The sequence below is a fragment of the Crotalus tigris genome, unplaced genomic scaffold (assembly GCF_016545835.1).
Source record: "Crotalus tigris isolate CLP2741 ecotype Arizona unplaced genomic scaffold, ASM1654583v1 scf7180000024433.1590703, whole genome shotgun sequence".
Lineage (NCBI taxonomy): Eukaryota > Metazoa > Chordata > Lepidosauria > Squamata > Viperidae > Crotalus > Crotalus tigris.
In genome coordinates this window covers 976729-1004307 of record NW_024100600.1, presented here as the reverse complement: position 1 = coordinate 1004307, position 27579 = coordinate 976729, and the positions used below count along the sequence as shown (strand labels likewise).

At 47.4% G+C, this 27579-nt stretch overlaps 3 protein-coding genes across 6 annotated transcripts; 1 reads left to right on the top strand and 2 right to left on the bottom strand.

The window, feature by feature from the left end:
• Positions 1 to 409: 409 nt before the first annotated feature.
• On the bottom strand, positions 410 to 5879 carry CDK10 (cyclin dependent kinase 10). Of its 3 annotated transcripts, XM_039330885.1 has the most exons (14): positions 5211 to 5866; positions 4906 to 4978; positions 4509 to 4580; positions 4323 to 4425; positions 3944 to 4025; positions 2905 to 2972; positions 2732 to 2784; positions 2558 to 2627; positions 2371 to 2430; positions 2072 to 2195; positions 1696 to 1835; positions 1375 to 1427; positions 1170 to 1297; positions 410 to 907 (listed from the first exon to the last, which is right to left on the bottom strand). In XM_039330885.1, the coding sequence occupies exons 1-13, from the start codon at positions 5286 to 5288 to the stop codon at positions 1197 to 1199; spliced, it is 1077 nt and encodes a 358-aa protein (XP_039186819.1). In that variant the 5' UTR covers positions 5289 to 5866; the 3' UTR covers positions 410 to 907; positions 1170 to 1196. The 3 variants fall into 3 exon arrangements, with proteins under 3 accessions (XP_039186819.1, XP_039186820.1, XP_039186821.1); XM_039330886.1 differs by having other exon boundaries at positions 410 to 1297; positions 5211 to 5868; XM_039330887.1 differs by lacking the exons at positions 410 to 907; positions 1170 to 1297; positions 1375 to 1427 and having other exon boundaries at positions 1700 to 1964; positions 5211 to 5879.
• On the top strand, positions 4588 to 12849 carry CHMP1A (charged multivesicular body protein 1A). The gene is made up of 8 exons (XM_039330888.1): positions 4588 to 4753; positions 7345 to 7482; positions 8296 to 8315; positions 8726 to 8803; positions 9232 to 9378; positions 9919 to 10047; positions 10643 to 10830; positions 11581 to 12849. The coding sequence occupies exons 2-8, from the start codon at positions 7476 to 7478 to the stop codon at positions 11600 to 11602; spliced, it is 591 nt and encodes a 196-aa protein (XP_039186822.1). The 5' UTR covers positions 4588 to 4753; positions 7345 to 7475; the 3' UTR covers positions 11603 to 12849.
• Positions 12850 to 13834: 985 nt separating this feature from the next.
• On the bottom strand, positions 13835 to 27481 carry DPEP1 (dipeptidase 1). Of its 2 annotated transcripts, none has more exons than XM_039330883.1 (10): positions 27026 to 27481; positions 24537 to 24669; positions 24041 to 24173; positions 16905 to 17055; positions 16551 to 16620; positions 15957 to 16133; positions 15588 to 15672; positions 15418 to 15493; positions 14857 to 14992; positions 13835 to 14446 (listed from the first exon to the last, which is right to left on the bottom strand). In XM_039330883.1, the coding sequence occupies exons 1-10, from the start codon at positions 27136 to 27138 to the stop codon at positions 14279 to 14281; spliced, it is 1242 nt and encodes a 413-aa protein (XP_039186817.1). In that variant the 5' UTR covers positions 27139 to 27481; the 3' UTR covers positions 13835 to 14278. The 2 variants fall into 2 exon arrangements, with proteins under 2 accessions (XP_039186817.1, XP_039186818.1); XM_039330884.1 differs by lacking the exon at positions 27026 to 27481 and adding an exon at positions 25124 to 25914.
• Positions 27482 to 27579: the final 98 nt, after the last annotated feature.

Below are 27579 nucleotides of genomic sequence, written 5' to 3'. Positions count from 1 at the left end.
CTGGTGATGGCTGCAGGGGTCACCTCCTGTTTCCAGAGTGAGCTCAGGCGCCATTTTGGGGGGCCCTGGCAAAATTCCCTCTGGCAGATGGGCTCAGGGAGGGCAAAGCTCCTTACTGCTACCTCTGGGCATGAGAGGTGGGTGGCCTCCGTTTGTGAGTTGCAGAGCTGCCAGAGTTTCATCCTCAGAAGCAGAAAGGTGAATCTCTTCTACCCCCAAGTAATCTATTTACAGAGAGGAAGCAGGCAGCTGGAGCAGCGCCCTACGCAGCTGGTGCGCAGAGTGGCAAGGGCAAAGCAGCATCTGGAGATGGAGCTGCTGGGGCTTGGCACAGCCTCCCATCTCCCACAGGAGCCACTTGGGGCCTGGGCATCTCTTATATCCCTACTGACAAGGCATCCAGAAGTCCTTAGGCTGGTAGAAAAGTCTTTATTGAAACGAGGGCCCTTCTTCCAAAGTGGTCAGGGAGCCGAGCCAGGGCGAGAAGCAGCTCCTTGGGAGGCCCCCACTCCAAACCTAGGAGGCATCCTGAGGTCTGCCAGGGGGAAGGTGGTTCCCACCTGCCCTTTAACTTGCAGCAGTTTCAGAAATGTTGCAGGCCTGGAGGTTTTCTCCCCTCTTCACTGCTCCAGCAGGAATGCTTTGCTTGTTCTCTCAACGTCCAGAGCAGCTGCTTGTTTTTGACAAGAGCTGAGAGAAGAAAAGGATCTGGTTGCTCCTGGGAGGTTCAGGCCGAGCTACAACCTTTAGCCGCAGGGCAGAGGGACCGAGGATCCCCTCCAGGGCGCAGAAGAGGAGGGGGATGGTGCTTTGCTGCTGACGCAAGTCTCCACGAAGGGCAAGAGGGTCCTGGACACAGCCATTTTCCTCCAGCCATCGCTGGGCCATCTCCAGCCCCTGAAAAGCACTTTGCAGAAAACAGGCATGGGTGAAAGAAGGCAGTGACAGGAGAACTGATTGCAGATGAGGCAGACAGAAACACACACCCCCCTCTTCAAAAAGACATTCCCAGCAGATTTAACCAGAGAATAGATAACTAAAATGTACATTTTATCTAGTTTTTTAACGGAGCAACTGGCCCTGATTTGACTTACTTTTGATGTTTGTGTTGGCATCCCTGAAAATACCATGTGCGAAGACCCACCTGTTCTTTTGTGATCCTGCCCTACCTTTTAGATGCCCTCCAAGCCACCATCTCAGGGCCTGCTACGTTTGCCCAGGCACTCCCCTCCCGTGCTCGGGGCAGCCCTCTTGTTGCGATGATGGGGGAAAGTTGGCATCAGCTCCGGTTCGCAGGCTGGAAGAAAAAAGAGGGCTCAGGCCCTGGAGAAGGAGGGGGCCCTGCCCTGCAGGAAGGGGGCTCGGGCCACTTACGCCATGGCTTTTCCTTGAAGTAAGAGCTCTCCAAGCAGTCTCCAGCTGTTGCTCTGTGAAGGAAACGTGGCAGTGAGGGATCTCTCCCTCCTGGCCTTCCTTGCCAAGCCTGACCTGCAGCAACTCTGCTGCCCCCTCCCTGGAAGGCCTAAGCCGAATAGCCCCATTCTGAGGAACCAACATCATCTTCCCTGTGGGGCAGCCCCTGTGAAATTGGGGGGGGGTCAGTCAAAGTGGGCAGATTTTCAGCTTAACTGGACAGCTGGTAGTCTGCTGGGGTGGCTCCCCCCAAAAGGATTCAGGGCAGGCAAGGCCACTTACCTTTTCTTGGGATCGAACATGAAGAGCAAGTTCAGTAGCCGGAGTCCGGCCTCGGACAGCCACGCAAACTTGTGCTTCAGGTTGTTGTAGGGCTGCTTGCGGAGGGTATATTGGCTCACCAGGGGCAGCTTGGAGAAGCCCTGGAAAAGGGGGGGGGACACACCCGGAAGCGAACCTTTGGCTGCCACCTGCAGCTTAGCTCAGAGAGACATTATCTGGTCACTTTAAGAGGCGTGGACTTCAACTCCCAGAATTCCTCAGCCCGCATGCTAAGGCAAGCCAAAGAAACTGTGATGTGGAATTGTGTTTTCATTGTGAACACCGGAGCAGAGACGGTGCACAAAGGAAGGAAGAGCAGCGGGTGGAAAGGACTCACAGGCCAGATGGTCTCGTTTGGAGTGCCCAGCAGACGCACAATCAGATCAACCTGCTGTATCTCGGAGCTCCCAGGCAGCAGAGGCTTATGGGCCAGCAATTCCGCCAAGATGCAGCCCACCGCCCTACAGGGCAGACGCAGGGTTAGTGTCGAGGCCCTCATCCAGCAGCCCCCCTGGGCACACTCCGCTTTGCTCTTCAGACTCCTGCAATGCAGCCCTATAGAAAAGTTTCAGCTCACCTCCCCCTCAGCCGCAGCCCACCCAGCGCTTGGAGAGGTTGGGGGTCTTTTTTCCTCACCACATGTCGATGGCCGTGGTCTGTGTGGTCGTGCCTAGGAGGAGCTCAGGAGCCCGGTACCTGGAAGGGGAAGGAAAGAGTGAGGGCACTCCGGACAGGAGAGTTTTCAGAGCCACCCAATGCCCAGCCTGCTTGTATTGGAAGGGGGCCAGAGGTGCTCCCGGGGAAAGAGGTCGAACCAACTCACCACAGTGTCACCACTTTTGGAGTCATCGGATTCAGGGGAACCCTGTAAGCACGAGCCAGCCCAAAGTCCGCTGCAGAAGAAGACAGCACAGAGAGGTCAGGGGACTTGCTGTTTTATACCTCCAGCAACTGAGTTGAGCATGTGGCACTTGAAATGCTGTCGCCAAAGACTCACCTGTCTTCACACAACCTTTGTCGGTCATGAGTAAGTTGGACACCTTGAGGTCCCTGTTAGTTGACAAAACACAGGTATGTAGAAGGCTGGGGGGGGGCTGGGCATGTCGAGTTCAGGCCACCAGTGCTAGCACCGCTCCCTGCTCCTGCTTGACCCATCCCTGCCCTTCTCACCTGTGGATGATGAAGTTGTTGTGCAGGTACTGAAGACCATGGAGAACCTGGAGAATGATGCACTTCACCTGTAGGGAGGTGGGCAAACAAAGGCCTCTGACCACCTGTCCTGTGCTGGATGCCAGCAGGAGCAGCTTTTGTTAAGAAACTGCGCGTGCATCACATACATTGTGCCAGTCACCCTGTCCCACACCAGGCAAACCATGTTTGGGAATGTGTGAACAAATTAGGCCCATTCAGACAAAGCAGATCGCATGTCAATGTGCCAGGCTGTGTCTTGACACCACCCTTTCCCCAAAGGTTCCTCTGCACTGCAGACTTTGGAGCATCAAGTGAAGTTTTAAAATGCGCTTTTCAGATGCTCGCCCCACTGTTGTTTTTAGTTGGGTTTATTCTGTCATTTTCTTGTATTTTATCTCCATTTTGAAAGCTCTGGCTCTTGCCAGTGTACCAGGCAATGCCCTCTGTTAATACCTTGCATACACTGGAACATGCACCTCCCTGCCATATTGGCCCAGTTCTAAACGTTGGGACAGCTACAGGCAGGCCTTGACTTACAACAGTTCATTTAGTGACCGTTCAAAGTTACAATGGCACTGAAAAATGTGACTTACAACCGTTTTTCACATTTACGACCATTGCAGCATCTCTATAGTCATCTGATCAAAATTTGGATCAGCTTGCCGACTGGTTCATATTTATTAAAATTGCAGTGTCCCAGAGGGGCTACAGGATCCCCTTTTGTGATCTTCTTGACAGGCAAAATCCATGGGGAAGCCAAGTTCACTTAACAGCTGGGTTACTAACTTAACAGCTGCAGTGATTCACTTAACAATTGTGGGAAGAAAGTTGTAAAATGGGGCAAAACTCACTTAACAAATGTCTCACTTAGCAACATAAATTTTGGGCTCACTTGTGGTCGTAAGTAGAGGACTACCTGTATTTGGGATGAAAGCCATTCCCCCAACCATCTGGCCTCCCCTCCAGTGTGGTATTACCACTACAAAGCGCAACCGCTGCACCTTCCCCGCGGACACACCTGGGCTTCTGAGAAGGGAGCCTGCATGTTTTCAAGGAGGCTGGCCAGGTCCTGCTCACAGTAGCCCATCACCAAGAAAATGCTGCAAGGGGAATTGAGGCAGGCAGGACTCTTGCAGCCGCCAGGAGAGGAACCCTGCTCCAAGAGCCCCAAGGACAGGCAGGAGGCTTCCCTTTGCTTCTTCCTCTGCTTAAAGAGCGAAGGAGAATCCCCCCCCCCCGTGCTGCTCCCACCTCCACTCCGCACTTTCTGCAATGTTTGCACTTTCCCCCCATCAGGTGGACCTGCTGTCCCCCCAAGCCCAGGGCAGAGAGCGCCAACTCCTGGCTAGGTAAGAGGGCAGCAAGGAGACTCTTTGCCCATCTGCCCAGGGAATTACCTCTCCAGGTGATTGCCGACCACCACCTCCTTCAGCTCCACAATGTTGGGGTGTTGGAGCTTCAGCAGCAGGGTGATTTCTCGCAGGCTGCTGATGGGGATCCCTGTGGGGGAGAGGATCCAGCTAAGATGGGTGCTGCTGGGGCTACTCCCCAGGCCAGGCCTGCGAGGAGCCCATTCTGCTCACCATCTTTTTCTTTGTCCATCCGCACTTTCTTCAGAGCCACAATCTCGCCCGTCTGTGTATCTCGGGCACGATCTGAAACAGCAAGACAGCCAAGGTTCCCAGGAAGCCCCGACCCTCCCCTCCAGATCCCACGGAGCGCATTTCACAAAGGAACGACTCTGACCCTTCCCCCAGCCAGCCTCATCCCGTCTCTTGGAGCTGGCCTGCTTCACAGAGATTTGGGCTCCCGGTAACATCCCAAGCCAGTAAGCGCTCTTTCCCTGGAGCAGCGGGCGGCACGGGGGGAGGGGGGATTCTGAAGCCTGTCCAGGCCCAACCTGGGTCGCCCAGGGAGCCAGGGCGGGCACTGCCCCGACCACTTCCCAGCCCGGCGGGCAGATCCCAAGGCCGGACTCACACACGATGCCGTAGGTCCCTTCCCCGATCCGGTTGAGCTTCTCAAACTCCTTGACGCTCCGGCATCTTCCCAGCTGAAAGGAGAGCCGGTGAGAAGCGGTTTCTGCTGCCCGGATAGGGCGGGGCGGGGGGGGGGTCCGGGGCTAGGGAAGCAGCCGGTGGGAGGGGGGCGAAGGGGGGCAGCTCTGTCCCGGATGCAGGCTGACCGAGCCGGCGCCCGGCAGGTGCGGGCGCCCGACTGGGCGCGGGGAAGGAGGGCTGAGCAGTGGAGCGCGAAGGGCGCTCGGGTAGTCGGGGTCCGCTCACCCGGTGTGCAGCTGGCACAGCGAAGAAGCCGCCGTGCAGCCGCTTCAGGCGCAGAGGCTCCGGCTCCTGCTCCGCCATGCTCTTCCCTTTGTCCCGCCTGCTTCCGCACAGGCCGAGCAAGGCTGCTGGCTCGCCCCTGCCTGGCCCCGCCTGCCAGCCGGGAGGGGTCGCTCAGTTCCCCGCAGCTGACACTCCACCCGCCTCTCCAAAACGGGGCGATTGGGAACTGGGCAGCCGTTGCCCTGGGCAGTTGGACTGGGAAGGCTTCTCTTTCAGAGAGAGGCACCATCCTCCCGCCCCCGCCCCCGCAGACAGTGGGTCTTTTCCTTCTTTCCTCAAAAGCAGGGATCACCTCTTGATCCCAGCACCATTCCTCCATCCCAGCTCTCTGATGGAGCAGCCTTACCCACTTTAGGAAGTAAAGAAATTCTAAAAATAGGACTGCCCCTAAAATTATATTCACAGTATTAATTTGCCCATGCAGATACATATCTGTTAGTGACTGGCATTTAACACTTACGCCTATTTGGAAGAGAAGTTACAGCTCCCTCATTTACACCTAGCTAAGCTTTGCCATTCCTCATCCCCTGCCTCCACGTGTGGCCATGGAGGTGGATTTCCATTTATTGAGGGGGGCTCTGGGGCTGGGCTGTCAGTCTCCTGACTGTCTTCAGCACTCCCTGGTCTTTGCTCTTCCAACGAGCTCTTCCGCTGTGCTGGGCCTGGAATGCACAGTGCACAAGCCATGATCTTGGGCCTCCTGGATGGTCCTGGTGTCAGGGAGCTCATCAGAAGGCCCAGCGATGATCTTCGTGATAACCCTTTCACCCTTTTCTTCTTGGCAATTTTAAGGAGGAAATATAAAAATGCTTCTTACTACTGATGGTCAATAGAAGGCTGGGAGAGCAAGAGAGAAGGCAGGCTCCATTTTCTAACAGGGAGGTGCTAAAGCTGCCTGGAGTTCTTGCATTCTGTTGGGAGAATTTCCTGGGTTCCTTTCTCCGAGGAAAGAAGACGCAAAAAGCAGCTCCTTGGGAATAAGGTTCTTTATTTTATTTGGGTGACAAACTATGCAAAGCTTGTTTCTGGAACAGCTGACAGCAGACTGGCACACCAGCAAGCTTTATATACATTTTTTAGCCTTTGAAGTGAGTGAAATATGTTTTTATGACTATGGGAAAGCAGGAAATATTGTTTTGATGGTTAGAAGAAATATTCTGTTTGTTATCTTCTTTATCAAGCAGAGATCTTCCTGGCCAGGCAGAGATGCTAAATTCCAGGGCCTTTTCCAGTTTCCTGTCAGTGATCTATTGCTTTTAAGGAAACATTGTATTTTATAACTGGAAACGGCTTTCTCTGACTCCAGATTAGAAGGCTGTTAAAAAGACGGGTGGCTGGGCAGATCAAAGGCTTTTTAACTTCTGTCAATTCCAGACAAAGCCCTCCTCTAATCATGATAGGACATCAGGAACTCCATAAAGTGAATAAAAGTGGAGACTTGGAGAATTATTTTTGGTATTTTGAAGAGCAAGCAATCAGTGGGACCCTCTCCACTGACACTGCAAGTTTCCAAGGGATGAGCAATTTGCAAATGTGAGGCATTACGTGTATGGAAATGTCAGATGTCTTTCACATATCTGGAAATACAGAAAGTTGCAGCCTAATTCCTCATATAAAGAGTCATCATCATCATCATTACAATGTAAAATGATGCATCAGAGGAGTGTCAGAATAGAACACTGACGCAGACTGAGATGTGTGACAGGGAATTCCAGGCACACAGAAGCAAACTCTGCCTCAGGTTAAAATACATCTGCAGGATGAACAGGTGCACTGAGTGGCTGTGGAGCCCTAAAGATGCCTGGATGTAGATGATGGCGAAGAGATGCTGAATCTGCTCCTGGCAGATCCCGGGGATCCTATAGTTCCAGCCTTGACCCTGGGGAAAGATGCTTTGAACTGCATAACAATTAACCTTATTAACCGCCCGAGAATTATAGTAGCGCCCTTTTAATAAAATAAAATACAAACAAGACGGAGGCGAGCTATAAACTCTGCAACACCCGAGCTCTTCGTTGCCGCGGCAACCGCGGCCCCAGGCACGTGATCCTTTTGTTGCCCTCTCGTTTGGCAGGACGACGCCTGCGCGCCCAAGGCCCCGCCTCAGTGAGGGACGGGCCTCTCCAGAGCGGAAGGAAGCCGGAAGTAGTGTCTCCGGAACCCGGAAGTTCTGGCAAGGAAAGGCGGGCGAGGACTTCAGCCGGGATGGATGGTGAGGGGTCTCCTCCCGGGGCGCGGAAAGGCGTCGGGGTCTCGCCCATACGGGGGGAGGGGCAGGGTGGGGACGCCACGTCCCGTCATCTCAGCTGCGGCTGACTGGCGGCCTCGGCCCGGGAAGGTGGTGAGCGATGGAACGGGCGGAGGGGCTTCCTCGGGCCGCCCAGGCGGGAGTGTTGAGGGGGGGGCGAGGGGGAGGAAGGGGGTTCGCCCCGGGAGCCCCCTCCCTTCCTCACGCCAAAGAGAAACCAGGAAGTGGCGAAGGGAAGCTGGGCGGCCGGGCGAAGAAAGAGGGCAGGCCGTGCGGCATCGTGGTCGAGGCGTTAAACCGGCACCGGGGCGACGCGGGTCTAGCCCGCCCTCAGCTCCGGAAGCCCCAGGGGTGACCCCGCACAGGCAGGAGGGGGGGCTGGGCGGCCCAGCAGGAGCCCCGGTAGAAAAGGTGAGACGAAAGGCAAGCAAAGACGCCCCCTCCTCCCCGAAACTGAATTTGAGAATGTAAAATGAGGTTTGAATTAGGTCGTGTAAGGTCCTCGGCCACCTTTGCTGCGACTGCTCATAAGCGACCAAAGGGATAAGTACCAAGATATTGCAGAACTGAGAAATAGTAACGGATATAAAAAACATTAAGAACTAATTATTTACTTTCATATTCTTAGCCTCTAATAAATCTATGGAAACATTTTGTGGAGTGCACCAAATTTGGTCAGAAGGGATGTTGTGAATCAGTTTCCTAAAATCTGCCTTTTCTTTTGAAGATTCCCTTTATCCTTAAATCTTCCAACTACTCTCATTTTTCTCTTCACAGATACGCTCTTTCAGTTAAAGGTGAGTGCTTGTGCCATGAAAGGCGCTTTCCTTAGAGCTTAAAATCAGAATTCTTGTAGCAAAATTAACAGACAATCAACCCCTTTCACAATAAACACTCTGGTTAGGAAACACTCTCCTCCTTGGGCAGAGAATGTCTGGCTTTTGTAGCAGAACAATTTCTAATCTGATTTTGTCAAGAAATCTGGGAATGGCTGCTTCTCTGATGCCACTTGGAGCTATAGCAGGCTTAGCTGAGTAAGTAAATGGCCTCCTCTCTATCCATCATGCCTTCAGCACATATCCCCGACTTTTAAAACTTGATTGACTTTCTATGGGACCGTGACCTTCCTCTACTCCAGAGGAAGCAGGAACTGAGGCTGGGTGACTGCTCTTGCTGACAGGCCTGCTGAACATCTGCCTCTCTCTAGTTTACAGCCAAGCAGCTGGAGAAGCTTGCCAAGAAGGCAGAAAAGGACTCCAAAACAGAACAAGCCAAAGTCAAGAAGGTGAGGGGCCTGAATGCCAAGGTTGGGAGTAACGGGCGGTGATAACTCTTGAAAAATGAGTTGTTTCTCTGTTGAGAAGGCTGGACTTTCTGCTGACTTCAAGCCTTTGGGCTGCTCCACTTTTGTTACCCATCAAGCTTCTAATCTTTTGAGTCTTTGGTGTTAAAGACCATCTGCAGGTCCTTTCTCCCTCTCTTTAGCTTGAGCATCTCTGCTCTGGATCTCCCATGTGTTTCTGAGCTTGAGGACCCTCCCTCTTTTTCCCTTCCATCCCCCTATTTTTCTTCCTCATTTTTGAAGCAGTTGAACTTCTAGAATTTCTTCCCTTCAGTCTGCATCACTACTGAAATCTGATCCCTTTGCTTCCACTCTTGATTTTGTTTGGAGAAACTGTGAAGCTGAGGGATGTTCCTTGTCTTGCACTCCAGGCCCTTCAGCAGAAGAATGTGGAATGCGCTCGGGTCTATGCAGAAAACGCCATCCGGAAGAAGAATGAAGGCTTGAACTGGCTGCGCATGGCTTCCCGTGTAGATGCCGTGGCCTCCAAGGTCCAGACAGCTGTGACCATGAAGGGAGTAAGGAGCTTTATTTTAACACGCGACCTTTCTTGCTCCCTTTGAGCAAGTAGAAGTTTTCTTTGTCTAAGGCTACAAAAGATCATCTGCACTAAACTGGTGTCTTCTAGATGTGGACATCTTCCATCATTCCTAACCAATTGAACTTCTTGGGGGGGGGGGGTGATACTATCTTGATATGTGAGACATCACCGACTGGATTTCCTATTAGGCCGCTTGGCTTCCTCTTGCCCCATTTCCCCTTTGCCAGTTGGTCTTTATCCACCAGCAGCTCATGAGATTCCAGCATCCCAGATTCAGCCTGAACGTGACTTGATGGCCATGAGTTTCTTCCTGCCTCAGGGCTTCCATGACTAAAAGAGGATGAAACCATGCAGCCAGGGCTCCTTGGGAGATTCGCACTGACTGGCCAGTGCACGTTTTTCTGTTGGTCTTGATCTGGGCTGCTGTTTCCAGGGTCACATCGGCCCCTCCTCTCCAGGATTGGCCCTAGCTTGGTGTGGTTCCTTCAAGCGAATACGATTCCTGACTCTGTTGCAGGTAACCAAGAATATGGCCCAGGTGACCAAAGCCTTGGACAAAGCTCTCAGCTCCATGGATCTTCAGAAGGTTTCGGCTGTGATGGATAAGTTTGAGCAGCAGGTCCAGAACCTGGATGTCCACACTTCAGTAAGTGCTGCACAGGGTGCTGAGCTTCAGAGCTGGGCAGGTGGGAAACCACATTTTCACAGTGAACCTTCTCCCATTCTTCTCTAGCCTTTGCTGCCTTCTCTGCATGCGTGAGAAAGTGTTTGGGTATCTGGGGGAATTCCCCACTTGGCAGAAATTACTCCAGATCAAATAGGGGGCACAGATTATGATCAAGCAGGCTTTGAAACACAACTAAAAGGAGTCCAGAGCTAAATCTGCTGACTAAGGCTTTGCTTGGCCATTGCCAGCTCCTGTTGCATTTCAGGCCAGTGGAGTATGCAGCTCCGTATTCTACCTTGTGCTGGATGTTTTGCTGTTGAGCAAGAGGAGGCACCCTCGTTTTCCATTCCCAAATTGCTTGAAAAAAGTGGCCGGATCATGCTTGATTTCTGGCTTGAAGAGAAGTTGAAGGAAGACAGTAGGAGGATGGTTTAACTTAGGTTCCTAGCAAGAAGTGGGTGAATTACTGGATCTCTGGAATACGATTTGTTCAGGGTGTCAGTTGTTCCCATCTTGGTTGCTGCTGCTTGCATTTGTCAGTCTGTCACAACGCTTCCGCCTTGGGTCCCCGCAGGTGATGGAGGACTCCATGAGCTCAGCCACGACCTTGACGACACCCCAGGAGCAGGTGGACAGCCTAATAGTGCAGATTGCCGAAGAGAATGGCCTGGAGATCATGGATCAGATGAACCAGCTGCCCGAAGGGGCCTCGGCCATGGGAGAGAGCTCTACTCGTACACAGGAGGATCAGCTATCACGAAGGTCAGTCTGCTTCCCTCCATCTGCCCACAGGATTGGACCTCTGGCTGGCTGCAGTCTGGCTGGCAGCTCTTTCCAGCCCATAAATCTAGAGCCACGCAGTTGAATGTGCTTAGCCCACATTCAAGAATCGCACTGAAGAAGGCAAGCTGGGCCTGCTGAGGGCTTCTATCCCCCAAGGTTTGCTGCTGCTCAGGGGCTGTGTTGTTAGCTTTCCTGCTTCTGGCCATGGCGCATCCTGGGAGATCCGCCTCGCTCAGTGATGCCAGAGATGTAGCTGGCCCAGTCGTGCACCTGCTGGTGGCGGCAAGACTTATCAGCAGGGCCTTCCAGAAAAACTCCATTGGGAACACGTCCATTATGGTTGGCATTAGATATTAACCAGGCCATTGTGGCTTGGTCAGAAAACCAGAATTGAAAGAAATCCTGGCTAAGCGTTACACACATCTGCAGCCTGAGTTCATCCTTAATTAGCTGAAATTACATTGTGTGTTCACAAGAGGGAGGCAGATCAGAAGTATTAGAAGAAAAGGCTAAAGTTGAAAGGGAAGCTCTCAAGACAGTCTAAGCCTGCTCAAGGCCATGGGATGCTCTTTGTTTAGAAACAATTCGACATCTAGAAATGTCATAGCTGGAATCTATCTTCAGTGGTCTTCTAGAAAGCCTGGAGGGCTGAGTCCCGAATAGCTCTTTTTGGTAGCTCTTCTGAATTTTGCTTTTCCTGCATTAATGTTCTTCCTCTCACATTTTCAGGTTGGCTGCCTTACGGAATTAATTCTCCCGCACCCTCGCAGACAGTTGCTCCTGCCTTGTTCTCTTATGATTTGTTCTCTTATGATTCTGCCTGGGGCCCTGGCCTTCCAGCCCTCTGACCAACGTCTTCAAGGGTAGGGAGGCCTGTCTAGTCCTGCGGGCCTGCTGTACCCGGTGTGGACCTGCTCCTCATCCAGCAACAATAGCTACTTCTAAAGAAGCCATGGTGACAGCAAGGCTCTGTGTGAGCATGCCTTGTCCTTGGCAAAGGTCTCTCCTGGAATGGATGCCCTGCCTTTCCCAACAGTTTCTCCTTCCAGTCTGCACTTCCCACCTTCCTTCTCCTCCTCCTCCTCTTTTTTGGCCTGTTGAGAGGAACCTGAGCATACAGAGCTTGCCAGGGTGGGAGCACGGCTCTCGGGGGAGTTAGCCTTCCTAAGAGGGCCAGGAACAGCCCTGGTGCTGCATGCGTAGATTCCAGTGTGCTGATTGTTCCTCCTGAGGTCAGTTCCTGCCCCGTTCTCTTTTCCTTCTTATGGGATGGAGTGGGGGGAACAGGCCACTTGCAAACTGGGAAGATGCTGCCAGGAAGATGGGTATGTCCCTTTTCCTAGCAGCTCTGGAACCTGCCTTGAATTTACACACCACAAAGTGACCTTTGAAAACAGTGGGCCTGCTCCCCCTTGGCCTTCATGCATGCGCCCCACAGCTTGTCATAGGGGGGGGGTGAGGGGAATGTCTGCCTGGGTATGGAGTAGCCCTTTCCTCCAAACATCCCAGCTTCAGGAGAGCATCGTCCTTTTGCCTGACTGGCGTTTGAGCTCCCTCCATTACTACGACTTAAAAGCATTGGGACATCCTTGTATAGAAAGTGTGTGTGTGTGTGTGTGTGTGTGTGTAAATGAGAGCCAAATCCCTCCTTCCTTGAGAATTCAATTTTCTTGTACAAACCAGGCTTGGGGTGGCAAGCAAGTATTTCCTCTCCACAGTTGGCATTAAGTGTATATTTCTCCTTTCCCCTCCTCAATCGCTCCAGGCCGAGGCCTTCAGCTGCCTTGCTCCTCTGAGCCAGGAGGGCCAGAGATTATGATCATCTTCCCTGGAACATTTTTTACAGAGCAGTGAATTCTCCAACACTAAGAAAAATTCTCTTTGCCTCTTTTTTTTTTGTTTTTTGTTTGTAAATGAAAAGTGAATGTTGTCAATTGTTTTAATGCTGGCTTAAATAAACAAACTCTAGGAAGCAGGAGCTGTACTGCGGTTTGCAAAGCTGGATGGGTGATTGTGTCAGCTGGCACTCACAAACGGTTCCCCGAAGCAGCTTTGTTATTGGAGAGGCACCGAAGTTGCTGAGGGGGAGAAGGGGAGGGGGACTCCTGCAGGAATGCCGCCGGAGGGCTTCCTTCCCTCCAGAGGGGTCTGTTTCCTGCGGAAGGAGGAGCTGCTTTGGACAGCTCTGCTGGAGGGCAGGTGACACAAGCCTCCTGAGAGAGCCTGAGGTAGCATGGCAGGCCAGCTGAGTCGGCCAGTTTAGGAAATCAACTCCGCAGGAGGTTAGGTAAAATTACTTTTTATTGATATTAGCTGTAGTGACAGAGTCTTGCCAATCGGGTTGCTTGGTATTTCCTAATACCCCAGTGAATCAGGAAGGAGCCCTTTCTGGATCTGATCTCCTTTCTGGGGCAATTTCCATCAAGGTAGGTTTTTTTAAAAAAGTTTTCTATCCCAATTTCTTTTTCCATGTACAACTCAAGGTGGCAAACATACCTAATATTCCTTCCTCCTCTTTTTCCCCCAACAACAACCCTGCGTGGTAGGTTAGACTGAGAGTGACTGGCCCAAAGTCACCCAGCTAGCTTTCATGCCGACAGTGGGACGAGAACTCTCAATCTCCCTTGGTTCTGGGCCAGCACCTGGATTCTCTTACTGTAGTAATGCAGGTTATAATTTAATGCAGGCAGTCCTCATTTAGCAACCACTGTTGGGATCAGCAACTCACATTATTAAGTAAAGCAATTGCTAGTAGGAAATGAGAACCTGACTGCACATTCTTTTTTGCCTCTCCCTATCCTTTGAAACACCCCCCCCCCCACCTGGCACAGCCTGCTAAAAACTAATAACGCTAATCAGTTTCGCTCCTTTCCTTTGTTCACCTCCTAAGCACTCCACCCCAGCTAGATGATTCACAAGAAGGGGATTAATGCTTATATTCACATTCACTGCAGGGGGGGAGGGAAATAAATGAGCACAGAACTGCTGGTGTCACTGTGTTGTTTTTTATTTATATTCCCCATTGTGTGCCTGCTTACTCTGTCATCCCTTCTGCTATAATCTCTGTTCTTCACAAGGTGGGAAAAAAGAACCAGGCAAACCCAAGAAGTACCTAAGTGGTACAATATGTTGCACCATACATGTCCGGCATTAAGTACGCTCCCAGTATCTGCAAAGCAAAAAAGGCAACTAGCAAGTACCTTGAAAAGTTCAAAGCAGGATTTTGCTTGCCTCTGATGTCCACATTAGGAACGAGCTGTGTTTGAGGCAGTAATGGTATTTTGGTAACTGGCCAGAAATTAATGGAGGTAATAAGGGAGCATTCCAAGGTTTGGGCAAAATTTGGAACGCGATAGTAGTTGGATGTAAAAATCCTAATCCAGCAGGATCCACTCAGTCCACAAGGAAGGAGATCCTGGGGCTTCTATTAGATCAATGTGGAGAGCAATAGTAGCAAGAACATAGCAGGCAAAGCTCTTGGGTGGTGTCCTTGGTTGGAGTACCCATGGCGCGTTCGGCATCCTCCTTCCAATTCCTGGAAGGCAATGGGTGTGTCATCGGGGGCAATTCCTTCACGAGCCATCTCTTTCTGCACCTAAGGAAGGAGAAGGGCTTGTTCAGGTTAGTTCGTTAGATTTAGATTGGGTTCTATTCCACCATCCTATCTTCTCTGCAACAGTCCTCTCAGGTAGACTGGACTGGGGAAGAAAACTGTGGGTTCCAAGACACCCACTGAGCTCCCAAGGCTGGAGGTGAAACAGATTGTAGATCTTTGTGGTCCTGCTCTAACCCCATAACCCTTAAAACACACTTCCATCTCTTGGCTGGGAAGAGGTTCTCCAAACCCAAGCAGCTCAAATAGGGCAGGAAAATGAGCACAAGGTGAAAATGAGAGATGCTGAGGAGAAGCTTTGGGCTTGGCCATTGCCAGCTTTAGAGCGGAGTTCTTCCATGGCCAAGCCTCCATTCTCCCACCTCCGGCTCTTCAGGTCTGAGAGGTCTCACCTGCTCCACTTCTTCTAGGACCCGCAAGAGGTTGTTGGCCAGAGCATCCTTCACTTCCTCTTCTGTCCATTTCCTCCTCAACAGTTCGGCAATTAAGTCTGGGTATTTGGAGACATCCTCTAAGCCTTGAGGGACTCTGTAAGCCAAAAAACACCAGGGAAATTGCAAGAAATTAAGGGCAGGGTCCCATGTCTCCCACCCCCACCCTTGCTTGCTCTCTCCTCATGCCAGGACTGATCTGTCTGGTGCTGCAGCACCTCCAGGAGCCTGTCTGCACACACCCGCTCCTTAATTGGCCATGTCTTGGTCAGCATGCAATAAATCCTAAAGACTATGAGCGCCTTCCCTTTCAGGCTGTCTGTTCATTCAAAGTCATCACACATAACATGCAATAGGGACGTGGTTCCTGCAGCCCTCCACTAAACTGCGAGTGCCGTTCATGGCAGCTGCCTACAATTTTCAAGCAATGTTGTCACTCCAGTCTTGGGGCTTACGTTTGTCCCACTGCAGGCTGGCCCTTTTTCAAGTCTACCCTCACCCCTCTGTCTCTCCTGCTGATACCTGGGCACCCCATCATAGTCTCCTCCAATTCCAACAGCCTTTGGTCCAGCAATGCGCTTTATATAGTCCATGTGGTCTGCAATGAGAAGGATGAGAGGCTGACTACTTTCTGTTGCTTCAGTTCCCCTCCTGTGTCTCCTTATGTGCCATTCCTGCTCTGCTGGGCTTACCTGCTACCTGGATCAGAGTGGCATGGCTGCTGCAGGAGATGTAGTCATTGTAGAAGTTGACCATTACAAGGCTGCGTGTCTCATTCTGCAAGAAGAGGAGAGGGCATCATCGAAGGGGCCACCCAGAAGCTGATACCCAGAAACACAGCAAGAGGCTCAATTTCTCTGCCACCTCTTGACCTTGCTGCACCCACTGACGTGCCTGCCTGATAGGTGGTGGGTTGGCCCCTTTGAGGACCTGATGCGCCAAGGAAGGACGCCGAGCAAGAGTTTCCCTCCTGACCTGAACTGATGCTGATGCATTCACACACACACACACAGAGAGAGAGAGAGAGAGAGAGAGAGAGAGAGAGAGAGAGCCCTGCTCACCACTTGGCGGAGCACGTCATCTGGTACATTCCGTCTGCTTGGGCAGATTGCATAGGCCGAGGAGTGGCTGAATATCACGGGGGCCCTGGAGATCTTTAAGGCCGCCTTCATCGTCTCCACAGAAACATGGGACAAATCCACCATCATGCCCAGGCGGTTCATCTCATGGACCACACGCTATGGAGCAAAGAAATGGAGGATCATTTGGACTGGAGAGAAAGGAGAGCTGCTGGCTCCAAGTTGGCATTGTGAATGTGTGAGAAGATGAACTTGGGAGACTCTGGACTCAAGAGGAAAAGCCCCAAAAGCATTGCGGGCCTTGGGGCTGCCCCAAACTCTATTGCACATGCCCTCGTTTCCCATCAGTCGCCCCCAGCGAGGCACGTCCTTCCTATTTTTCTTCAAGCTTTGCTCATTCGTGGTGGTTACTTTTGCAATCCCCTTTTCAACGGAAGCACAAAGCTCTTGTGGACCTGCTCTGCTTCAAGCCAATGACAAAGCCTCTTCTCCCCTTGGCAGATGAAATGCGCAGCTTGGGTAGCTGCGCACAGCCCCCTTCCCCCATTCAAATCCTTCTGCAGAGCCTTCACTGACCTTCCCAAATTCCGTCAAGCCATGGTGAACAGGCTGCCCTTCAGTTGTATCTACCAGCCAGTTATCAGCCCTGCCAAGGAAAATGGACAGCCGATGAAGGAGCAAAGATTCCTGGCTCTGGGCCAAAGTTGCGTAAGTGCCAATAGATCCTTCCTTCCCTACGCCCTCCTTCCATAAAATGTCTTTAGACGGATCTTCTCTCCTCCAAAATGGGATTCTACCACTGAAATGAATTGACCCTTGACCTTCGGCCCTCCCTACATGAATGCTTGCAAGGCTACACAACAGCCACGCATAGTTACTCTGCTCTGCTCAAGGGCTTCTATTCAAAAGCCTCAGGACCTTCCCGCTTACCAGGGAGTGTTGCAGCTGTGGGTGAGGGTCATGTAGCGCACACCCAGCAGGTAGAAGGTGCGCAGGACGGCCAAGCTGCTGTCAATGGAATGGCCCCCCTCCACGCCGATGAGGCTGGCCACGCGTTGAGTGCCCAAAGTCTCCCGGATGCCTGCAAGAGAAGGGTTTCCATCCAGCTTCCAGGACCAGGTGTTCATTGTACAGGGTGACCAGCTGGGAACATGAGATGGCTTGAAGTCTACACCAGGTTTCCACAGTTAAGGCTAACTTGCCCTTCCCCAGCCTGATCCAGGCTGTTTTGCATGTTTTTTTTTATTCATTTTTTTTTTTTTAATTGAAAGTTTTATAAATTTTACAAAAAGACAAAAACAATACAAAACAAAAGACAACATATACAAAAAAAAACCTAAACATTACATATATATAAAAAAACCCCCATCCCCCACCCCTCACAAAAACCCTCCCTTCCCCTCCCTGAGCTTCCCAGAGCAGAATATAGGCTTAATTAAAAATTAAGAAATAAAAATAAAAAATTAAATTAAAAAATTTATATTTATATATATATATATAAAAAAATATCTATATATATATATATAAAAATAAAACTTATAAAAAAGCTATGTGATATTTTTGTATACCCAATCTAAATTGTATAAATTTTATCCATTTGTCCCAAACAGCAAGGAACTTCTCTTGCGTTTGTTGCTTTAAGAAAGCCGAAATCTTTGCCATTTCCGCCAGATAAGCTACTTTAAGAAACCATTCCTGCAATGTAGGCAAAGATTCCTTCTTCCAATATTGTCCTACTAACAGCCTAGCGGCTGTAATCAAATTTAACATCAATACAACCTCCTTTGTATCACAATCTGTAACAATGCCTAACAAAAATAATTGCGGAGTAAATTTTACCCTCCTTCTAAAAATTCTCTGGATATTCCACCATATTTTGATCCAAAATGCTTTTATCTCTCTGCATGACCACCAAATATGATAATAGGAAGCATCCTTATAACCACATCTCCAACATTTAGGTTGCACGTCAGGGTACATAAGAGACATTTTTTGTGGATCAAGGTGCCATCTATAAAACATTTTATAAAAATTCTCCCTAAGGTTCTGTGCTTGTGTAAATTTGACATTTCTCACCCAAATGGTTTCCCAAATGTCCAATGAGACTGGGACACCAAAATTCTGCGCCCATCTAATCATACAATCTTTAATTAATTCCGTTTCTGAGTCCATTTCAACTAATACCCCATAAATTCTCTTGATATGGGTTTGTCTTTGATCCTTGACTTGCTTAATAAGATTTCCATCTTCTCTAAGAAAACCCAATTTACAATCCACCTTCCATTTATCTACTAGTTGCCTATATTGAAACCAAGAATAAATAATATTTTCTTGCGCTAAGTCTTCCCGTATTCTTAACTGCCAGTTTTGCCCATCCCATCTAAGTAACTGACTATAAGACACCATGTCCATTTTTACTCCTCTTTTTATTCCTTCTATCGCATGCCAAGGTATAGCCCATAATGGAACTTTAAAATCACTTTTATAATATTTTCTCCAAATCCTAAGTAAAGAAATTCTTAAAATATGAGATTTAAAGACCCAGTCCATTTTTTTATTAAATATTAAATAGGCATGCCACCCATAAAGTAAATCCCATCCCTCTAAATGAAGTATCTCAGGATTTGTCAAATTTACCCAATCACTGATTAGTGTTAAAACCACCGCATCGTAATATAATTTCAAATTTGGTACCTTAAGTCCACCCCTCTCACGGAAGTCTTGCATAATTTTAAACTTAACCCTTGGCTTTTTCCCTGCCCAAATAAATTTATTAAGACCCTTCTGCCACTCACTTAAATTAATCTCATTTTTCAAAATCGGTAACATTTGAAACAAAAAAAGAAACTTGGGTAGAATATTCATTTTTATCACTGCAATTCTTCCCATGAGGGATAATTGCAACTTCTCCCAATTCTTCAAGTCCTTCTGTACCCTGACCCACAACCTTTCATAATTATTTTTAAATAATTTTACATTAGAAACAGACAACATCACCCCCAAATATTTTACCTTATTAACAATCTCAAAACCCGTCAAGTTAGCCAAAATCTGCTTCTCCTGACTAGACATATTTTTAGGTAAGATTTTAGTCTTATTTACATTAATCTTGAAACCCGAAACCAAACCATAATGATGAATCAACTGTAATAAGTTTACTGCAGAATAATCAGGTTGCGACAAAGTAACAACCAAGTCATCCGCAAAAGCTCTCAACTTATATTCTTTTTTGTTAACTTCTATTCCTTTAATTTCCTGAGACTCTCGAATTTTAATCAATAATATTTCCAGTGTTAAAACAAACAACAATGGCGATAAAGGACACCCCTGTCTAGTACCTTTCTCTATTGTAAAAACCTCCGACAAACCTCCATTAACGATAAGTTGTGCCGTTTGTTTTTGATATATTACCATAAGAGCTTGCAATATCTTTTCACCAAAATTCATCTCTTCCATTACTCTTAACATAAAATGCCAATTCAATTGATCAAAAGCTTTTTCAGCATCTAAAAATATCAGCCCTGCAGGAACTTGGTTGTTTTTATCTAAATATTCTAATAAATTAATAATTTGTCTGACATTATTTTTCATGTACCTTCCAGTTATGAACCCAGATTGATCTTTATGCACAAGGTGATGCACAACCCTCATAAGCCTATTTACTAAGATTTTTACAAATATCTTGTAATCCACATTTAAAAGAGATATAGGCCTATAATTTTTTGGTAAAGTAAGATCTTGATCCTCCTTTGGAATCAATGATATAAAAGCACTACGCCATGAAGGAGGAATCTCTAAACCCTGTAAGATACCATTAAAAAGATCATTTAATGGTTGGATCATCTCCTCCATTAAAGCTTTATAATAAACAGCTGTTAACCCATCCGTACCCGGTGCTTTCCCTAGTTTCAATTGTTGAATTGCTGAGGCAATTTCCTCCTTAGTAATTAAGCCATTAATTTCATGTTTCTGATCCTCAGTCAGTTTAGGAAAACTTGCCTCAGCTAGATATTTATTTATATCTAGCAGTTGCACATTAGTAGATTTGTATAACTTTTGATAATAATCCAAAAAAGATTTTTTAATCAATTCCTTCTGAGAAACTAATTTACCCTTGTAATTTATTTTCTCTATTATTCTCTGTCTCTGTTTCTTTCTTAATTGATAAGCCAACCATCTCCCAGGCTTATTAGCATTACAAAATGTATTTTGTTTCATAAACAATAAATTGGTTGCCGCTTGATCTGCTATCAACATATTAAATTGTGACCTTAGTAACTTTACAGATTCTTTAATACTTTCATCAGAAGGATTTAGAATCAAGGCCCTTTCTTTTAATTTAATTTCATCTTCAAGTTCTCTACGTTTCTGCAACTGCTTCCGCTTATGACAATTATTCATTTTTATCAAAACACCACGCATAAATGCTTTACCTGCATCCCATACCATTGACATTGAAGTCCCCTTATACATGTTCAAAGCAAAATAGTCCTTTAAACACTCCTTTAACTTTTGAACATTCTTCTCTTGTCTGAACAAATTTTCATTAACTCTCCAGGATCTCCTTTCCTCTTTCTCTTGAGTCAGCTCCATCCAAACTGGGCTATGATCCGTCAGTGATCTAGGAAAAATCTTTACATTCTTTACTTTATTATACAAATCCGTAGTAATCAAAAAAAAGTCAATTCTTGAAAAAGATTGGTGTCTATCAGAAAAAAAAGTGAAATCTCTCTCCTCTTGATTACATTCCCGCCAATAATCCCTTAATTCCCAGTCTTCCTTCATATCAAAAAAAGCTTTAGGTAACCTTGCTTGTTTAAGAAAAGGAGAGGAACCTTTCTTGTCCCTTTGTATATCTAAGACACCATTCCAATCACCCATTAATACCACTGATCTATAGTCAAGCAATGTTATTTTTTGATGTAACTGCTTATAAAATTGTTCCTGTTGTTGATTTGGAGCATAAAGTCCCACTATAAGTACTTTCTTACCATATATACCAAGTTCAATCATCACATATCTCCCCTGGGGATCTGATTCTACCAGACAAGCTGGTAGGTTTTGTTTAACATATATAACAACTCCCCCTTTCTTCCCAGGAGCAGAAGATATAAAATGAGATCCCAAACGAGCATTGACTAAATATTTCTGATCTTTAAGTAAAATATGAGTTTCCTGTAAGCAAATAACATCATTGGTATGTTGCTTCAAATAATAAAAGATTTTTTTCCGTTTCTGAGGAGAATTCAATCCATTAACATTCCAGGTCAAAAACTTTGCCATCTCCCTTGGCACGCAGCCTGGAGAAGACACCATCAAGATCTGAAAGAGCTGCATGTGTTGCATAACTCTTGGGTCTTGCTCCTCCCACCGGCGATGATGCACTTCCAGAAGAATTCTCTTTAGGCTCTTTTTTACGTTGCTCCTTCTCTTTACGCTTATAAGCTGCACGAGTCATCCTCTGCTCTTTAACCTCCATCTGGCGTTGCCTTTCAGCTTGTATCATCCCAGCGGAAACCAAACCTAATGCCTCAGATTGCTGCTCGACTTCCTTGCCGCTCGGAGATTTCTGATCAGATGAAGTTGAGCCTGCACCCAGGACCGAAGTATAAAACTCTCTAGCTTTGTCAACTGTATTCAATCTGTAGCGTGTCCCCGCATGGCTCAAAACAATACCCATCGGAATTTCCCATCTAAATGGCATCAATCTAGCTTTGAGCTCATTGGTTAAAAAAGCGAAGTCTTTCCTGCTTCTTAAAATTTTGGATGGGATTTCCTTTAGAATGATAACATCTTGGGCAGCAATCTGAAATCTTTTGTTGTAAAAGGCTTGTATAATCTCATTCCGCAGGGACTTCTTTGTAAAATAAATCACCACATCTCTAGGCAAATTCTTCTGCTTAGCAATCCAGGAGTTAAGTCTATAAATTTTTTCCACTTCTCTATGTAATTCTCCTTTATCCATATCCAAGGCCACTGCCAGATCAGTAAGGACCACCTCCACCAAATCTTGATTCATATCTTCCTTGAGGCCTCTAATCCTCAGGGCATACTCCATCTGTCTGTACTGAAACATCAAAATATCTTCTTGTGAGGACTCCACCTTCCTTTCCACATCTTGAATTTTATCATCAAAGGAATCAACTTTGTTTTCCACTTCCTCAAGCCTTGCATCGAGCTTAACCACCACAGTAGCCAAGCCTGAAACTGCTGCAAGTATATCTTGTCGTAAATCATTATTATTTTCTTGCAATTTAGTCTTTATCCCCGTTATCTCTTCTTTAAGATCAGATTTAATTTCTGATTTAATCTGTGAGGCAAATTGCTTCATTTCCTCTCTCATTTGAACTACAATCTCTCCCATTATGCCTCTGACCTCTTGTGCTGAAAGTCCAGGCAGAGGGGGGGAGGGTGGTGGCTGAGCCGGTGGTACATGTTTAGATTGTTGTTGTAATTGTGCAGTGGAAGTTATAGGAGAAGAAACAACCTTAGGTATTGAAGCAGGCTGCTGTCTCTTTGAAACCATTTTAAAAAGCGCAGTTTCACTTCCCTTTCCCCTCCACACAAGAAGGGAGGAGGAAAGAAAAAGAAAAAGAATTTAAAAAGAGACAAACTATAGTCCTTGAAAATCCAGAGAAAATCCAAAGAATAAAAGATAAAAGAGCAAACAATTCAAAAGAAAAAATTCTAAGCCAAAAGCAAAAGCAAAAGCCAGTCCTTAAAAAGGGAAAGTAAAACAAAAGGGAAAGGAAAAAAAACTCCGACACTTTCAAAACGCCATCTTAAATCCTTTCACTAATATAACAAAGAAAAGGAGGAAAAATAGTAAAAATCAAATAATAAAAAAATAAACACCTAAAGTATATAACAAAAATCCTTTAAACTGCTCCGTCCGTTTAAAAATTACTCACCAAAATACTATAAACACGGAGATAGAAGCGGCGGTTTCTTTTGCTTCCTAGGAAGCAAAAACAGCTGGGAGGCGGAGATCAGCAGGAGCTCCGAGGGAACACTCCTTTCACCCCCTCTAGAAATAAATCCAGAGGGGGTTTAGGGGTTCTACCTCTATTCCTGCGTTCTCTGTCCCTTCCCTTTGCCCGGGAAGGGAATTCCGAGCCGCGGGCCAGCTGATGCGCGCTGTGCTCCGCGGCTCTGACACTTCCCCAGCTGGACGGCTAAAAGATAGCCGCCATCGCCGTCGCCTCGTACCGGAAGCTCCCTGTTTTGCATGTTGAATAATGGAGAGTTCTGGCAGAGGCAGAGTTTGTGCGTTGCACTAAAGCAGGTAAGAGTTTGTTTCAACATTCATAGAATGTTGGCCTGGTTCACACATCAATTGTGGCTTGCTTAAGTGTTAGCTTGTTGAATAGTGGCAAGTGAGGATCAAACTAGTGGATGCTGTCATTGTGTGAACCCAGGCATGATGCTTTGTAATCCATGGGTTACAGGTTATATTTTGTGGTTTAATCAAAGAATCATAGTTTTTTAAAAAAATGCAAATCCACTCCAGTTTCTCCTGCCACAAGAATTTAAGATTTGGAGTGGAAAAGTTGACAAGGATGAAATTAGGCTGGTTTTGGCCCTGATTCCAGAGCAGTTGCTGATGAACACATCAGAAGCGTTCTGCTTCTCCGTGGAAGCATCTTATCGTGAAAGGCCAATTGCTGATTTCCATAGGCCTGAGGCTGAGCTGGAGTGCTTGGATACCACTGGAATCATCTAGAGCAGCCCCCCCCCCCTACTCACCTGTTGCCTTTCTGACTTGTTGTGTGCCCTGTGCTGCCCCAGCCCTTAGCTAATTTGGTTGCCTTGCCTGCCACCTCTGTCTCCGTGAATCCTTTCCGAGATGGCCAAATCCAGAAAGCTGCTTCAGGAAGGTCACGCTCTGCACTGCGATTGTGGGACATTCCTCTCAGGCTCTGCTGTGCGTGAACCTTACAAAAATATTGGCCTCCTTACAGGTGACACTTTCTTTTGCCACCCACCTACCAAAGGATTGACACATGGTTGGGCCCCTCCTTGACCAGCCAGGAAGCAGCAACCAGCAGCATCACCTCTGTACTTACCTGCAGTGTTGGTAACACAGTTGAAGGCATCTGGATATTGGTGGCACATCCGATGGATGACGTCAATCTGCTCCAGAGTTTGCTTCACTGCATCTTTGTTTTGGGTGTCGCAGGGCACATAGGCTGCCCAGAACTGCAAAAGGAAGGCAAATGTTTTTTAAAGCTGCTTTGTTTATGTTTCCTGTGTGACCTTTATCAGGAGGCCACAGAGCATCAGCAGATGATCTAAGATTGGGGTGCAAATGGAAAGGACAGATGTGTGTTTTCCACAGGAAGGAAGTGGGCAGGCAGCAGAGGAAGGTGTCTTAAAACACACATATAAATTTGAAACACAGCCAAAAGGCTTAACAAATAAGCTGGCCTGAAAATCTTTACCTGAAAATAAACAAACTGATAGGTTTAGCAATTTGCAATGATCAAATGTTTCAGCAGGAAAGTTACTTTCTCCTATTTTATTATATGGAACACTTGCAAGTGTCTCTTACTCATCTCTTACCTGTGCTCCTACATGTCCAAGACGCAGCTTCTGAATATTGGTATGAGTGTCTTGCAGCTCGTGCAAATTGGCTGACTTTAAAGACAGCTGGTTGTTGAATTTTGTCAGCAACTGCCAAGGCAGATCATTGTGACTACAAAAGCGAAAGATAACATCTTATCATCTTGAGTAGATGCTGGGTTACCATCTGATTAAAGCAGATTAATTGATAGAACAATTGTCCTTAGAGATCAAAGGTTGAGATGGTACCAGTTACTCTTCTTTACATCAGATTAAAGGATAAGCTAGGTGGTTGTAAATCAGTAGCTACAGTTTGTTTGCAGCACTAAGACTCTATCTTGCTTTGATCAGAGAAGGCAATTCATAAAACAACAAAAATCTGTTTATTTTATTTATTTGTCATAATCTCACTTGTAGAGTCACTCTGGATGGTGTACAGTTAAAACACAAACACTTAAAAACTATATAAAAATACAATAAACAAATGAAAGAGCCAGACAGAAACAAGAATAAAATAAGTTAATGCTTAAAAGGCTGGGGGAAGCTGATTAAAGGTGCCAACCACCTGCAGCTTTATCAATAGTTACCCTTTTACTGTAACAGTAATCACAGCCAGCCACCTCTCTGGATTTGCAGAAGATCCAATCCTTTTGACAACTATATTTAACAGGCAATGAAAGGCTATTTTGTCCATTAATGACTTGCCTTCTAACTAAGCAATTCAATTAATTAGTTGCATTTAATTGAAGAGGCAGAGCAACCAAACCACAAACTGCGTCTTTTTCCAATATCTGAAGGAAATCCCAAAGGAGCTTTTTCAGGAGACAACTGGACTTCCTTGTTTTCCTTTGAAGGAAATAAGTTCAGCAATAATTCAAAACAAATAGTATTCAAAATCAAAGCAAGTTCTCTTTAAAAAAAATAACAGAGATGGGACCAGGTCTATTATTGTTTAAAAGTTGCTTTGATCTTGAATGTTATTCTGTATCATTGGTGGGATAATTTTTTTGTTGCCCAGGCCCAGAATGGACTTCTGGAAGCAGCATCCACACAGAGAACCGGTTGTTCACATATTTGAATCCCATCACTGTTCTGTATTGAACTGAAACTGATCTTTCTTCCTAATTCCCAGAACCTGCAGCAACTACTCAGCTCTAGTTGTTAACAAAAAACAGCTGGAATCAGCTGGAAGTTCCCAAGACTGCCTCAAATGCACCCCCCCAGCTGATTCCACATTCAGAAGGAATCCCAGGCAAGGAGTCAGAAGAGCTGTGTGGCTTCCTGGTGCCCAGAGATGGACCCTCTTCTATGTTTTACTGGAAGTCATGCTGCTCTTCAAGGGACAGGCAAGGGGGGGCGGCTGTAAGAGCCTTTAAGTTTCTTCACCCCTGGGTTTTCCAGCACCTAATGGCTGTCTGAATGTTGTACTTCTACCTCAGTTCCAGGACTCCAGGGAGAGGTGCCAGGTTTGGCCAACCCCGAGGGCGATCACCTGGTGGTTGATTATTCACTGAGCAAACAGCTCCTCCTCTGTCAAGGCCAGCACTGAGGGGGTTGGGATCTCTTCCCCTGCATTGTTCTGAATGCTTCTTCAGTTTTGAGAAGGAAAACTTTCATGCCTTCTCCACACTTTGCTTAATGGAATACACACTTACACAACTCACTTTTTCTTACTATAAATAGCATGGAAACATTCCCTTCCTACAGTGCTGCCCCAGCCCTTCGCTAATTTGGTTGCCTTGCCTGCCACCTCCGTCTCCGTGAATCCTTTCTGAGATGGCCAAATCCAGAAAGCTGCTTCAGGAAGGTCACACCCTGCACTGCGATTGTGGGACTTTCCTCTCAGGCTCTGCTGTATGTGAACCTTACAAAAATATTGGCCTCCTTACAGGTGACACACTTTCCTTTGCCACCCACCTACCAAAGGATTGATCTCAGCCTCAAGTTCTCCTTCCCTGTTGGCCGCTTCGAGTTCAGTTGCCATCAATTTATGCTACATCAGAAGTTTTGCTCCCAAATCCATTGCTTTATTTCCACTGAAAGACATTTGACAGTTTGTTTGTTCCCTACTTTGCAGAGACTCTTGTGCAATTCTTTGTCACCAGCTTTTGTTTTAGTCCCTCCTGCAAGGGCTTGTCCACCGCTTTTTCCTCCTCAGCACCTCATCATTTAGAATCTCCTAAAGAGTTTTTTTTCTCAGGAAGCCTTGATGGAAAACTTCCTCCTAGTCTGCCCTATAGATTTTGTTCCCAGTCGTATTGCATGTGCATTTTAAAGGCTCTCACGGATGTGGAGTATGTCAGCCCCTTGGAAGTTGTGTGGCATTATGCCAACAAGCCAGCCCAGTGGAAAGCTGGGTGCCAGCCTAGTGCCGGCAGGAGGCCCGGGGGGTGGGAAAAGGACGCTCCGTGCAGCCCTCCCACCCCTTCTTCCAAGACAGGGCTTTGCTCAACCAACCCACCGCGGGGAAAGGGAGGCTGTGATCTTACCCGTCCACCACTGGTGTGGCATTCATTATTTTGGCTGCCTCCAGCTGATGGACATCTGCCAGGCAGACGGAGAACCAAGCAAGCACGAGGTAAGGTATCAGCAGCATCAGCATCCTAGGGCAAAGGGGATCTGGACCAGCAGCAGAGATTCCCTCCAGTGTTTCCTCCAAGGGATCCTCGGAGACAAGTGGGGTGGCAAGGATCACTTGGGGAGTGCCCTGAGGGGGATCCACCCATCATGTGGTAGCTCCTGAGGGTGAGTGTAGCTTGGGAGGAGCCAGAGAAAGCTTAAGGCAGCTGATCTCATCCTGCACTTTGAGAAGACACAGGGAGGGTCCCTCTGGGACGGAACAGCTGCGGAGAGTCTGGGCAGCTGCAACCCTTCCTAGAACATCTGTTCCACTTCCTTTCGTGGACCCCCAGGCCTCTGTAACCCCAGGGAAAAGACATCCCCGGCAGTGCAGAGCAGCCCCTCCTTCTCCTCTGGGTTCAGTTGTGTTCCAAGTCCCAAGGACTCCTCCCTTGGAAGTGATCCATTGGTGACGTCTGAACGA